Source organism: Mytilus trossulus, chromosome 1 (assembly GCF_036588685.1).
Source record: "Mytilus trossulus isolate FHL-02 chromosome 1, PNRI_Mtr1.1.1.hap1, whole genome shotgun sequence".
NCBI lineage: Eukaryota > Metazoa > Mollusca > Bivalvia > Mytilida > Mytilidae > Mytilus > Mytilus trossulus.
This window is the reverse complement of record NC_086373.1, coordinates 30,264,463-30,280,487: the sequence shown is the minus strand read 5'-3', so window position 1 is coordinate 30,280,487 and position 16,025 is coordinate 30,264,463. Positions and strand designations below refer to the sequence as shown.

Here is a 16,025-nt window from a genome sequence, read left to right as displayed (position 1 = left end):
ATTTTCTATATATGAGTTTGACTCTCCCTCTATTCAAAGTCAACTTTGCTAATCGGAATTAGATCAAAATTTTCTTAATAATTTTTAAATTCAGGCAAAATATCAGATTGAACTGTTGTAAATTATGCCAGTACTGTTAAAAGAACTAACTATTGAGCAGACGAAACCCACATTGAACAATATTCCACCATCAAAACCATCTAACAATCAAAGCCTTTTCAATCTCACAATAACTTTGCAAATGAGGTTTATTAGAAAATACACTTTGTACATATAGGTAAGGCAGATTTTTTTTTCGCATAATAGTATGGTTCCTGTCTGTTGTCCGTACGTTTCTATATTTAAATAAACGTTTTTCCGGTGATACCTTTTTATTGTATTTCATCAATCCTAAATTGAAAACAAAAATCTTTTCCAAGTTTTATTGCTCTTTAATCACTTTCAAAAGGGTGTGTTTGTGTTTCTTCAAATCGTGTGCGGGTGGTACACGACTAATGTCAATAGTCATCAAAGGTACCAGGATTATAATTAAGATTAAATTATAAATAAGTTACGCCAGACGCATATTTCGTCTACACAAGACTCATCAGTGACGCTCAGATCAATATGGTTTCATCAAGAGTTCCAAATGGTGAAGTTGAAATCATCAATTCGAAAATATTATGGACGCCATCACGCGTTGGTTGACCGTTATGGAATAACCATTTCTCAGATGATATCGGATATGTTTCCTACATCGTAACTAAAAGCCCCTTCGCTTTTCATGATAGTGACCTACCGAATTAAGCTATTTAACGGATTTGTAATAACATGAACAACACGACGGGTGCCACATGTTGAGCAGGATCTGCTTACCCCTTGAGATTTTGTGGGGTTCGTGTTGCTCTTGCAGTCTTTTGTTTTAAATGTTTTGTCTTGTGTACGTTTATGTGTCTGTTTGTCTATTTCATTTTTAGCCATGGTGTTGGCAGTTTATTTTCGAATTATGAGTTTGACTGTTCGTCTGGTATCTATCGACCCTTTTTTTTTTATAAAGCCAAACAAGTACATTAATGAAGAGCATTGAGTACCCAAAATTCCACTAGTTGTGCTAAATACGGTTTAGGTAATATTTGCCTAGGATAAGAAAATCCTTAGCTTTTCGAAAAATACTTTAAAAAAATAGTTTTGTACTTTAACGTCACCGCTGTGTCAGTAATTATGTTACTGGACTATGAGTCATCGGGGATAAACAGCCGCCCTGTTCTCATTCAGTATTAACATGCTTAAATGATATACTTTTTCTGCAACAAGTATTCTGCAACGTAACAGTCCAAGTGTAATGCATCGAGTATGCATTAATACAAATAAATGAGGATACCAGAGGGAATGTTTTGCTAAATCCCTTTTTTTTAACAATTCTGAAAAAATAAAATACTACAAAGAGCGGATATTATATAAAGCTTAAATAAATTTTAAATATGCAGTTTACAACACAATATCAATAAGTGAAAATCTTGATTCCAACTCCCAAAGGACAGTAGAATTTATAGTTGTATTGCTGTTCTGTGGAAGCCCATTGGGTTATATGTCATCAGACTTTTACTACATTGGGCTTTCAAATATTCGGTCTCTTCAGTTATGTAGCGAATGAAGGTTAAATCATAAACACGTCTAGGTAATGCAATTAATACATACTTTGTTATGTTCCTATAAAGTATTGTGCAAAAAGAAATAGGTAAGTTTATGTAGATTCACTGTATACATACTACCATTTGGATTGTACAATAGCAATACACGATCGCTCTAACTCTTTGTTCTAAATCTGCAAATTTTTAGATGGATTTGCAATTTATGTGTAAGACTGTTTATTTGTATAAAGATAAAATAAGTGATTTATTGCAATACCTTATATATCTAAACATGTGTGTACTTTAGAAAGAATACCCTTGGCTGGAATGATAGAGACATGGCCATATTTTACTCGCAGCAAGAAAACAAGTTCGTTGGCACCAATTTTTTCCTTTTTATTGCAATTGAAGCATATCATAAAACATGTCTCCTCGTATTTTATTTCAAAATTCTATCAGATGTTTAAACGTTTTGAACAATCTATGCAAATTAGGGCAATTTTGAACGACTTGAAACCTGAAAAATAGCGCAGTAACAATTCGTTTTATTATATTTTTGAAAAAAAAACAAAGTAAAATCTTCATTTTGATAAATTATAACAAAACATTTCGGCCTCGTGCAATGCTAGAGCTACATCATTTGTCAAAATGCGCATCTGGTGCAGTACCTTAGTCCCGTTAATGTTATTACTACTGGTCGATACCTGTACTGATGGACAATGAGTCCCAGGCGATATCACCAGTCCTTTAGCTAGTACTACGATACTTGCATCAAAATACTAATATTGTGTATTTGTATTTGCCAGTACCCTCATTCAAAATCAAATGTTGTCAAAATTAGATTCCATTTTTTTTTTATTTGCTCATACTTGAATAAATGTCAATATAAGATGCTATGCAAAATTTTCATTCCAATGGGTGCAAAATATGCTTTTAAAGTGAGATAATACATACTGGGATACCATTTTCAAAATATTGTACCATAAATCAAATATTTTAACGTTGATGAACATCAAACCTTGAATTATTGCATTAATTTAACCTTCAGGCATACGTTTGGTGCTGCGTGGAAAAGCTCATGTTGAATGGAGGATAACCAAAGCTGGTGAAAGGAGAACAGTTAGAGACGACGAATATTATATTGACGAGAAAAAAGTCATCTGGGGCAAAGGTATTTACTCTTTAAAATATTTGACATGCATTAATCAGTCTGAATAAATATAAAGCATTAGACAGAAATCTAAATCGGTTTCACTGATGAATTGATGTATAAATCACCAGCTAAAACTATTGATCACTGTTTGTTGATAGCTATGTATTTGAAAGATTGCATCTTAATAGAAAAAGATAAATAGGTTCTGCACGATCCTTTAAAACGAGGAAAGGAAATTGTCTCCTGGTAAAGTCTATATCGTCATAAGTTCCGCTTCGAATTTATAAAAAAAAACCTTACATTGTTAAACATAATTGTATTGAAGATGTATTTTCAAAATTGAGTATTTGCCCTGGAAAGTTTCTATGTAGTTTCATTTTAATGATAACTTGAGTCTTAATGATCTGCATTAAATCGACATTCCTTCACTACAAACCATATTTGAAATACGAATCATCCGTTTTGATTTCAAATCTTTTTTCCAATATCTGTTGACTTATCATTCAAAAGTTAAAACAATATTGATCATTAATGTAAGGGATCTATATCAGTGCTGTCATCCTATACACGAAAGGTGATATGACAAATATACCAAAGAACAACAAACGAACGACAGATTTCTTTTAAAACAATATAGAGAAAGGCATTGAATCTTCAAAGATCTTCAAACAAAATTGTCTGTGCAATATGATAATCTCTAAACTGCCTTGATTCAAGAAAACGTGATATAATTTGTCAAAGATCTTATATCAACAAAAAGGACAATACATTAAGATATTAACTAAGACGACCGTTGACGAGGTTCATGTCTTAGAACATAACATGGACATGTGGCAGAATTAAACTAATTGAAGTGCACCATTCTTTCACTTTAAAATCATTAAAAAAAGGTATGGGTTGAAGAAAAAAATAAGTGTCAGTCTAGAAAACTTCTTTCAAGACTCTTTGTACAACAAAAAATAAACATATGTGATAGGTGGCTGTACAACATACTAGATAAATTAAAAATAATTCTGAAAGTCTGCTTTCAAAGGTCCTTCTAAACTAGGAGTCATACTGTAGTGTACTCTTGTACATTCGTTTGCACTTGCATAGGGGTATTTCTTTAATCAACGTCATTTTGTTTAAAAAACAGAAACACTATCTTGTAACAGCGTGTAAAGAGCTGAGATTTTTTTTTAACTTCAAAGGAGATAAACCAACCCTCCAAGTATCGTAGGTAAATGAAGTCTAGAACAAAACTAGAACCATTGTTATATACCTATATGGAGTTATTTTCTTTCAGAACGTCAGGTCATTCTTTTTCAGAATCAACCCGGACGATACCATGTTTCAATGGTATATGCTCCAAGGCATAACATAATGACCTGTGTAAGGTCATTATTTTCCTTGATAAAAATGCAATCTATGATTTACTTTCAAAATTTTATTCGTCTAATAGTTTTTTGTTGCCGATTTGGAAATTTATTTTCTAAAGTTCAACCGATGATAGATGTAAAAGAAACCGTCATTGTAGACCCGCAATTTAATTTTAGAAACAAATAACGTGAAGTTTTGTTGATTTATCGCTATATTAAAGAAACATTATCATATAGGTCAGTTGAATTTTAATGTAGACTTTCATAAAATAAATCCAGATTTGACATATTCGTGTGTAAGATTTTGAAAATCTTATTGAGTCAAACTGTATAGGTTGATTGATTTTTCGTTGCTTGCCTAACGTCCAGTGGCAAATATTTCATGCATGTTCAGAACGATACACACTGAATAAAAAATCATACTGTGACCTACATGTATTTATATTCGTCTTCGTGTCAGTTCTTAACTTTTTGAAATGTATGTATACCTTTTCCTCTATCAAATGATCAACTAATAAAATAATCTTATATTCTATTGAATAACATTAACGTAACTCACGAAAGGGTCGGGTGCTGAGGGTATATAGTTTCCTGATTATCTTTTAATAAAATGTATTGCTATTCGAAAGACAATCTTTCTGAATTTTTCATTCGATTCAAGTAAAATGGTTAAATAAATAACAACTTTTCCGCGATAGAAATAACATAACAAAAAGAGAAAAAAAAAACATACCGCCTCCCCCTTTTCCATAAGCTAAGTGGTACAATAAATAACTTACAATGTGTCTTGTATTTGTCATACACCGTTATCGGATGGTAACGATACATTTGTGTCTTACTTCATGCAGTTACAGTTATATTTTTATTGTGTATGGATAACAATTTTTAAAAGGTTTATATCTAAATTAATTAGTGAGTTTTATTTCACATTTTAAATGAACCGCAGGGCGTATTAAAACCTGAACGCATTGGAATGGAATATCCCACTTTAGTTTTGTCGGTAAAAAGGATACTAAATTTTACAAATCTTTATAAAATTAATATTTTTTGACGGTATATAAGTCAGATAATGCATATTTTAAGGTTTTTCTTGTCGTAGAACACACCTCGGGGTGTCAGGATTGTTCAAAGAAAGACCTCCCTCCGGTCAGTCTTTCATTTGATCAATCCTGACACCCCTCGGTGAGTTCTACGACAAGAAAAACCTTAAAATATGCATTATCTATAACTTAATTATGCTAGGAATCACACTGTACTTCACTTCTATCATGGCATTTGCACCTTCTTGTGATTTTTTTACATAAAAAAACCTTATTAGCTTGTGCATGCGTGTCAGAGATGAGAAGCTATGAATTTCAAAGGAGATAAACTTACCTGCTTAGTAGCGTAGGTAAATGAAGTAAATAAAAGAAATACCAAATCTAAGAATATTGTTAATTTTACTATTTATATAAATGTAATAAAATTTGTGAAAAAAAAACATAAAACGTTTACTGGATCTAGAAATTATGGTTGTGCTTTACCACGTACATATGTTAAAACAAAGCTTAATCAAACATGAAAAACACCAAATATATTCATGAAAATAATCTATAACCCATAATATATCTGTTGTTGTTATCAATTTCATGTAATACTTAAAATAGCTAATTACGTTCTACTTTCGTATGACTTCCTCTCCTGCTGATTGTCGTTAATTCTTTTTATGACGTTTCTTTATGATTTTTATCAGGAATAGTGCATATTAATTTAACACAATTTAAGTCCATTAATTAATCGTTTTATATAAGGACCGGTATTGCTTTAGTGCATAAGTCAAGCCAGTAAAGAAGAACTTCAATAAATATAGAACATGATTATAAAAGAAAAAGCTTAACAGTTCCATACCATATGTGATTTGTTAAGCATATGGTCACTCCTAAGATTAAACATTGATATATTTTTTCTTTGTTTTAATAATACTGGACATTTAATCTTTCTATAATGGTCTATTGGATTAAGACTGAACTTTTTTCTACATTAAATCAACATGAATATGATATTTTGTAAAACAAATCCCTAAAACATTCATTGTGGTCAATTAGAAAAATGAGTATAAGCTTTTACAAGAAACCAATAAACTATTCCAAATAATGTCACTGGCACGTTCTAACTGCCAAAAAAAAGTTTTCAGAAGTAATCCTCTTCATGTACCATTGAAAATTATGTTTATCATTGTTAGGTTTAATGTATCTTTGTTAAATGTTCATACACATATTTGTAATATAAGTATTTTTAGATAAACATGAAGATGGTGGAATTCCTATCATGCCTAGAGGCAACCATAGATACCATTTTCAGTTCAAGCTACCAGAAAGTGCACTCCCTTCCTCATTTGAGAGTAAAATTGGAACGATCAGATACTACATACGAATGACAATGGACATTCCTTATTCTTCTTCTCCACAAGGAATAAAATATTTCACAATCGTTGGTCCCCACATTGATTGTATGGAGGAGAAATATCTGGTAAATGTTTATAAATAATATCTGTCTCATACAGTACATGTAAAACTATCATTGTTACACGGCAATACATTTGAACAACGAGGAAGAATATGCATTTATATATTACTTATGTTTTCATGAAGTCTTTTGGGATGTTCGTGCAGCATATATAATGGCATTGCACGGATTTTAATTTTTTTTCAAAATACTATTTATTCAATATTTGTAAATATTATCGTTATAACTATGGATATTACCTGTATTAATAGACTGCGATAGATAGATATCTATATTCAACTAAAGTGTATATATGATGTGTTCGATGATTTGTGTAAGATGAAGATTTTAGGCATTTTATTTTTATTTATTTTCAGCCCCCATGCTCTTATATTGCGTAAAACAACTCTTTAGTATCTATGATGTTGTTATCCGATTGGCAATTCTCTTTAGGTCGGGACGTTGAACAGACAACATGTATAGAGATGAAATGTACACAATAAGTTCAGATTGGGGAATTATGATTTCCATATTTGTTTAAGCTCACAGCTCCGTAGTCTGATTAGATATTTAGTTCATATTTTGTTTTGAATAAATTAAGATCATTGTATTTTTGGCAGACTCCAACCAGAGGAAGTGATAAGAGGAATTCGTGTTGTCTTTGTTGTAATCGGGGACCAGTTAGCCTACAAGCAGAACTAGAAAGAAGTGCGTACTGCTGTGGAGAAAATCTTAGATTAAAAGCTACAGTTCAGAACGGCAGTTCTCAAGAAGTTTGGTTATTTTGTAAATTAGTCCAGGTATAGTATAGGATAATTAACGCCGAGTTCCATAAAATATGTTTCACACATCTTATTTGTATTTGTTTTTGCGTAGGTCTAGAAAAATTGAAATATACTATATATATACTAGTCAACAAAAGAAACGATATAAGATTTTTTTTCAAATTTAAGATAAAGTTGTTCGTTCATTGGACCAATAGTGAAGGTAGTAATACTTAATCACTATGAAAATATAGATCCGTTAAAAAAAAAAAATCTTTTGCTTTTGTGACGTTTTTTCGCGATTTTTTTATTTTTTTTACAAAATTTACATAAAACGACAATTTTAAAAACAGAAGTTCCAACTAATGAGGCCAACCTCTCATTTAAAGGTAAAGACACTGTTTGCCATCAATTTGTTTTTAAAAATCAAACAGTTTTTTCGTTTATTTGTTAAGCAAAGTTCGGTCCCACGAGAAATCATTAAAATGTATACATTATCAACTGATTTACCATACACAGTAAGTGTAAAGTCATATTCAAAAAGCGGTAGCAATCTTAAAACTAATTCTAAATGTTCCAAATTTACTGTGTGTTGTTTTCATATTTAAAGCAGTGATTTGAGACGAAAATAAAAATTCTTTTTTTTGCATTTTTTGAGATTTCAAAAAACACTTTTTTTCCCAAAAATTTGAAAAATCAATATTTCAACCCATTAGTTACATCATGAGCATATGTTGATTATCATATTAAATATTTTGAAACAAATTTGATATTTATTTTAGTGCTTAGAAAATTATGTGTCGATTTTTTTTCAACTTTCCGCAAAACTAATTTGCACCCTTTGATCATTTACACGGAATTTAGATACTTTCCGACAAGTTTTGATTTTCATAATCACATGTGCATACATTGTAAATGAAAGCTTTTTAAAATAGTGTATCTCATTTTGTTTTATATTAAATACTTTTTGATAAATTTTATTTCAAAGTCGTGTATCGTTTCTTTTGTTGACTAGTATACATCAAAAGTGGAAAGAAAGACACCAACATGACCGAAAGAGGCAGCACAACAAGAAAATAACAGCAAATCAATCAGAACCTACTTGCATTAATTTGATCTGAAAATGACTTTTACCATATATATTTAACACAATAATTGATTTATACTGAGAACTCACTATTCTGTTAAGAGGAGAAAGAAAGCTCATATCATGCAAAGTTCGTAGTCATTTGATTGTATTTATCAGTGAGTTCAAAATTTATTGATAAATTGTAGTTTGATTACTGATGAAAACATGTTAGGCCATAAATGAATGAATTGACCATCAAAACATTGTTGATGACAAATATACATCTCCATTGTCAAAAGAAAAACTAACCATAAGGAAAAAAACAGCACTATACAGAATCAATATATAAATATGGAATTAAGAAACCTAGTAAAGAGGGTTTTTGTTTTCATGATGTATTTCTATTGTGTTTTAAAATGACACAGTTTGTGTACTTTAAGGCAAAAAAGGTAATGCCAAAATGAAATTGTTTACTACATTTGGTTTGTATTTTGGATAAACTGGCAATGATACAGCAATCGAACAAATAATAAGATATATAGTAGGCACGTATTCATGTCATTTGTAAAAAACTTAATCATATTGATTCCAAACTAGACGGACATTAATTCAATAGAAATCACCAAAGAAAATATCCTTTATTGACAACAATAAGTATAACCATTGGATTAGAGTTTTCTGTTTACTTATAGTTTGAGCCTGCTCAACTTTCCAAATCTAATCTCATCTTGCCCAGCTGTTAAGAAAATAATAGCAATAGTATATGATGTTAAATAGTTATCAAAAGTACCAGGATTATAATTTTATACGCCAGACGCGCGTTTCGTCTACATAAGACTCATCAGTGACGCTCAGATCGAAATAGTTAAAAAGCCAAATAAATACAAAGTTGAAGTTAAACATTTCAACTGACTTTGTTTAACCTCAAACTAAACCGACAAGAATTGTTTTGTACACCCTTCATACTTTTTTTTTTATTATTATTCTATACCTCTATTCTTGGCAATTGTTATATCTGTAGGACTCTTAAGTGCGATGGTACTCTGAAGTGCGATGGTCACGCTAAAGTGCGATGGTCTACTCTAAAGTACAATGGTGTCTCACGCTAAAGTGCGATGGTATTTTGTTTGTTGATGCACGTTGGTATATCACGATAAAATGCAATGAACCAATAGTATAGGTTTGAGGGATCAAAACGTTAAAGTACATGAACTTTAAAAAAAATAGTCTTTTGGAATAGCTAGTATATACATATGCTAAGGTATGACATATGTTGCTGACTATGCGGTATGGGCTTTGCTCATTGTTGAAGGCCGTACGGTGACCAATAGTTGTTAATTTCTGTTTCATTTTGGTCTCTTGTGGACGGTTGTCTCATTGGCAATCATACCACATCTTCTTTTTTATATGTATTAGGCTAAGTTATAATTTACCGATAGGCTTAAATAGTTATCAAAGGTACCAGGATCATAATTTAGTACGCCAGAATCGCATTTCGTCTACATAAGACTCATCAATGACGCTCAAATCGAAATATTTATAAAGCCAAACAAGTACAAAGTTGAAGAGCATTGAGGATCCAAAATTTCAAAAAGTTGTGCCAAATATTAGTCAGGGCTTAATTAAGTGAGTGTTTCAAATTTAAGCAGACCAACCACGTACTAATTGCTAAAAAAATATTGTAAAATAATTCTGTATGTTCTGTTAAATGTTTTTTTTTCACAATTCGGCGTATTGAATATTTCGGTAATTTGTGTAGCTTGCCGTACACATAGTATATCACTAATGTGAACACCCTTCTTACAGTCGTCACTGTAAGTTACAAATACCTATCTATTGACGTTAAGTTTCAATAAAATCGATATTACTCAAATGGGACCCCTTTAAGTAGAATGCAACGTAAACAATGCTTTAAATGCATCTGTTCGTTTCAAATAGAAGCACGATACAGAATTCCTATGCGTATTATCTTTTGTATCTATATAGAAATTTGGTCAACTGCAGGAGACAAGTCCTTCTTCCAGCACCCGAAAATGAACACATTTTGTTTCAGTCGACAAAGCCCGGTGATGTTTGAAATTAAGTCATAGACATTCCGGTTTAAAAGTTGTTAATGAAATATTCTTAATCTATATGCCGGCATGTACATTAATTTTTGGTTTGTATAAACTACTGTCAACGTCATAATCCAACTATGTTTTTACGTCTATACTTTCGCGGACCATCGGACTTTAGCGTATGTAAGCATCGTACTTTAGCGTAGGACATCGCACTTTATCGTGACCATCGTACTTTAGCGTCCTACATATCTATAAGGGAAAACCACGAATAACATATTGATTTCCACCTGCGCTCATCGAAGCACAATTTCAAAGCATTTCAGTAATTCTAACTTCAAGTTTATGCACAAAACGTTTGCTAATTTTCAACATTATCAAATATCATACGGTAGAACGATTTCTATCAAAATCAAATACAAATTTATGTTTTCCTAGCACAGTGCTAAAATATCGATTGAATTCGTTGAGGTATTTAAAGTTATTGAGTAAACCCTTAGTTAATACAAACAAATAAAGCAATGAATATACATATGATATACTTAATAAATTGCTTTTAGAAGTTTGCTATAGTTATGTATGATGTTTTGTCATATAGCTCTTCGACTGTTATATATTTCTTATACAGCCTTTGTCTTTTAAAGATTTCGGCTTTGAGATCCTGATGAAAATAAGTCCAGGAAGCGACTCGGAAGAATGCAATAATAACGTGTTGTTTTAATTTTTAATGAGAAACTTCGGAACTTATAAAACATTGCAATACTTGGTTGACGTTGACCAATGAGAAATCTTGAAAACGCATCATACCAATTAACAGTACAACATAAGATGAACAAAATCTCAATTTGAAATGGCTTGATTCATACGATAGTCTGGAAGCACATATAAAGACAAAAACAAAAAGTACGAATCCCAAATGTACTTGCGGATACTGAAAGCAAGTTCAAAGCAAATGACATAAATAAATTATGTTCTCCCAGACGTAAATATCATTCAAAGTATATTAGTCCAAGGTATAGATCTCGCAGTGTTTTGTTCATATATAGGAAGAATGCTCTGAGCAAACTGCTTACTTATTGAATAATGAAAAATAAATTAGAGCTAAAGGGGGTCTTATTATAAAAAAAGATACAAACTCTGTAAATAATAAAAGAGTCAAGAAAATAATCTATTTTTTTTTTAAATGGGCGTTACAAATATCGTTATGCATTGAAACTTTTCTGCAACAGAGAAACTTTTCAGTTGAAATTTGGTGCTGACCATTTTTGTCGAATCCTTTGCAGACTCTTGTATGTCTTTTCATCATTGTTGGTGTTTTTGCAATGGTGTTGTCAAGTTTTTATTTGTCCCTTTTGAAGCATCTGATTGAATTCTGTTTTCAATGTATAACTTATTCTAATTTTGCTATTTTCACGTTTCACAGTTTAATATTTATTGCAATGTAACACGAAAAGCTTTGTGCATGTCTCATAAGTACTTAATAGATATACATCAAATACAAACGAGACTCAATTGTTACAATTAATTAAAGATATGTTAGATTGATCACTCTGTACAACAAATAGTCTCCACGCTAGGGAATAAGAAGATTACAAGATTTGTGTATTGCAGGAGTATTCCCACTCAATACATCACTCTACAGACAAATATTGCTATATGAATGAATAAACAACTATCACTGAAGTATGCCCCAAAACACTTCATATTTGGTTTTCATTTGATATAAAATGTAATGAAGCTCTCTACTATGGAAATTGTATACATCCTTATAGATGTTATTTGTAGAAGTTATTAATTGTTCATGTGTTTGTATTACTTATATATTTGAAAATATTAAGAAGCGTGGACTGTAAGGAAAATAGCTGACAAATAAGCCCATGATAGATGGCCAAAGCTTAGTTTCAATGAATATCATTAAATTTTGTCGTCATTTCCATCGTTTATCAGACAAATGCTGTCTGGTTCAGATGAAATGTGATGATTTCACAATAATCAGAATGGATTGCCAGTTGACTTTGTGTATACAGCAGAACAACAATTAATGATATTAATTTCACTGTACCAGATGCGCATTTCGAAAATGGATATCTCTTCAACGCTTTAATTTTTGCATATCCAGAAGCTTATACAATGGATGTTGAAAGTGAAGACAGAGGAAAGGAGTCATAGCTCAACTATGGAAGATATATTCCTAATTTCAAATGATATCAGAAGTGAAAACAATGTGTTTTAAAAGATAAAAAGATTTTAAAACATGGGATTTGTATAGAAGAGTAGATTTAAAAATATAGCTTTTAGTATATGAATTTTCTTTCATTACAGGTTGTAGATTTCTTCATTAATAAAGGAGTCCTGGGACTAAGTAAGTCTGCATCACATCGGGTTTGGGAATATAAAGGCGAAAATGTATGTCCAGACCACAGTGAAAAATTTGACAACCTTTATTGTTTGCTTCAAGTTCCAATCATGCCACCTACCATTATGTTAGAAGTTTGTAGTGTCATCCAAATTTCATATGAATTACAGGTAAATAAGCAATTCTAGTTTTTAATCTTATCTCGTATGAATAACTGGTCGATTGCAATTCAAAAAAGATTACAAATGAACCATCGGGTTGTCGTAAAATATAAAGTAGATTGTTTCATCCTTAATGAACTGCTATTAATTAAAGTCGTTTGTAACGAGTGTCTGATGTTATTAATGTTGAGGAAAGTATTAACCCAATCATGGAACACAAGAGATAATAGAACGAAGTTTGTGTTTCGTTTGTTATTTCAATATATGTATCATATTTTTTTCTTTTGAAATCAGGAAATGCTATATACATTTCACATGTGTTTACTTTTTCTAATATCAGATTATTTCCTTCGCACTTCGCTGTGCCGTTGAACAATTTCACTGAAAACGGGAAAGCTATCGCCGAATTCGAGTAAGGAAATACAATAATTCAATATCAGTATACATTTGTGGGGATTTAAAAAATGAGAATTACTGCCTAATATTATTTTTGTTGCTTAAAAAGTTGTTGCTATACATTAATAAATTCATCAACAGGTATGCTTGATAATGGCTGATAAAGGACAAGTTTTAGAGCTAGACTTTCCCATTACTGTGGCTACAGCTCCTTACCGTGTCACAAATGCACCATTCCCTATCTTACAGTATGGTAAGTATAATAAAAAATATACAAATGGATTGATTGTTGTCCTAGCTAGTGGTCGTTATAGAAAAAATATCCCATTCTTAGTGAATTTTATTAATATGAGTCACTAAAATTAAATACGCTGGGATTCATATACTAGTAAATCTATATATTTATCTGTGTTGGTAGTCATCTGCAAAAAAGAGGTCAGGCAAAATAGGGAATGAAAGAACGACGATCCCAAGGGATCCTTCGAATTCATCAGTCGAAAACATATTCACAGTTAAATGGCAATAAACGACGGAATGACGAACAACAGTAAACAAAACACTCAGACTTATCAACACGAACCCAACCAAAATTGAAAGTGAGTTCGGGTGCTCCGGCGTATTAAGCAAGTCCTGCTACACACTTCATATTATTGAAATGAAATAAGTCGATACGTTTTTTCATGTGATTATGAATCAAGCAAAACCGGAATGGTAATTGACTCTTGCGTAACCATAAGACATCAACAAATTTATAAACTATTAGTCACGTAAATTGTCTCTAGACACAACTAGCCGTTACGAAAAAAAAAAAGATAAAAAAAAAAACTGACGACGCCATGGCTAAAAATACAAAGACTTACAGACAAAAAATAGTACAGAAGACACAACATAGAAAACTAAAGACTAAACAACACGAACACCATCAAAAACTTGGGTGATCTCAAGTGCTCCGGAGGGTAAGCAGATCCTGTTCCTCATGTGGCATCCGTCGTGATGCGTATGTTATTAAAAAATCCGGTAAATAGTCTTATTCGGTAGGTCATATTCGTGAAAAGGGAAAAAAATTGTAGTTACCACATCAGGAACATATACGATATCATCTGTGATACGTTAACGGCCAACCAACTTTTTTTTGCCATTAAGGGTTGAATTTTAGTTTGTTGCTTTCGATTATAATCATTTGCATTTTTTCAATTAGATCATGCAATTACAAGTGTTGAAGGAGGCATGTATGTCAGTTCAGAATTTCAGCTGGGCCAAGTGTACATTGGAGAAGGAGAAGAACCTGACGATGAAGTAATATTGTACCGACCTGTCTATGTGTGTGTACCTCATGAGAAAATCATGGTTACAAACATAGACAGGGAAGGTCATATGAGTCGAGCTGGTTCTAGAATTTCTATGACTCGACTAAATGACAGAAAATTCCAGTTAGACTCTAGATCGTCCAAATCTCGGTCTGAAGAAATTAAACGAGAGGACAGTATAACTGATTCTCCTGTTTTAGAGAGGAGTAGAACATTATTGAGTCCTGATAGTGCAAGTATGGACAGAGGTAGTGACATTGAAGTTAACAAAACTCCATCAGAAGATATTTCAAAGTCGGAACCAGAAACGCCTGTTAGTGTACCGGAAACGCCTGTTAGTATTCCGGAAACGCCTGTTAGTATTCCGGAAATCAGTAAATCAGAGGAAGTGACGTTACATCTAGAGGACATGGATAGTTCTGTTACTGATCTAAACACTTTTAAAAACTGCAATGGCACATCAGTTAATACTGATATCTGCAAGGAAAGTTGTGAAAGTGTGGTGAACGATTCTGTTGTTAATAAAACTGTAACGCAAATTGTAGAAACTCAAACAGAAGTTTTGAAGGACAGTACGGAAACGTCAAGTTGCAAAAAAATGTATGCAAATGATGAACCTGCAAATATAAAGTGTGATCATACACCAGAAGTGATCCTTGTTAGGTCCGATCAAGAAACGGAAGAACCATCAGAGAAAACCTAAGCGTAGATAGAATGTCTAACTATGATGGATACTTAAACAAAAAAGCTTGATATTAGAAGATATGGAGACTTGTGGTATAAATCCACTATGGAAAACTTTTTTCGATACAAAATATAACTGTGAAGATTTCATACTCGACATCAATCTAAATGTCATATATATTCATTGATGCCTATTTGATACATGTGTTGTTTTCTATATTTCTACTATCAGAGCACCTTAAATATTGTAGTGTATTTTTATAGTGGTCATTTTTTCATATATAGGTTCATATATACATTTTATTACCACTATACCATTGCCAAATCGTAATGTAAAACATATTATGTGAATGATCGATGAATTGGGTCGATTGTCAGGTCCAGTTTGCCGAAACAAACACCTTACATGTTGTATCAATAAATGCACAAAGCTTCTCTTTCGTTCTCTTTGTAATTGATTCGTATGTATTGTAGGGGGTACATGAATCATGAGTAGGCATGATCAAAGAAAATTCACCAATTTTAGATAAATAGACACGTGTATTTTCTCACAGTACAGCCAATTGCGGTTTACACTTTAAACGAAATCAACCAATAGTTTAACGTTTTAACTGTATAATAAGAAT

At 31.8% G+C, this 16,025-nt stretch overlaps 1 protein-coding gene across 3 annotated transcripts in view; it reads left to right on the top strand.

Moving 5' to 3' along the window:
• LOC134721186 (uncharacterized) overlaps positions 1–15,672 on the top strand; it is a 48,258-nt gene extending 32,586 nt beyond the window's left edge. For all 3 annotated transcript variants that reach the window (XM_063583995.1, XM_063584002.1, XM_063584009.1), the window contains exons 3-8: positions 2,659–2,781; positions 6,400–6,629; positions 7,226–7,405; positions 12,818–13,021; positions 13,550–13,661; positions 14,607–15,672. In XM_063583995.1, coding sequence (XP_063440065.1) covers positions 2,659–2,781; positions 6,400–6,629; positions 7,226–7,405; positions 12,818–13,021; positions 13,550–13,661; positions 14,607–15,418 — 1,661 coding nt within the window. In that variant the 3' untranslated portion in view covers positions 15,419–15,672. The remainder of the gene's footprint in view (positions 1–2,658; positions 2,782–6,399; positions 6,630–7,225; positions 7,406–12,817; positions 13,022–13,549; positions 13,662–14,606) is intronic.
• The last annotated feature ends 353 nt before the right edge of the window (positions 15,673–16,025 follow it).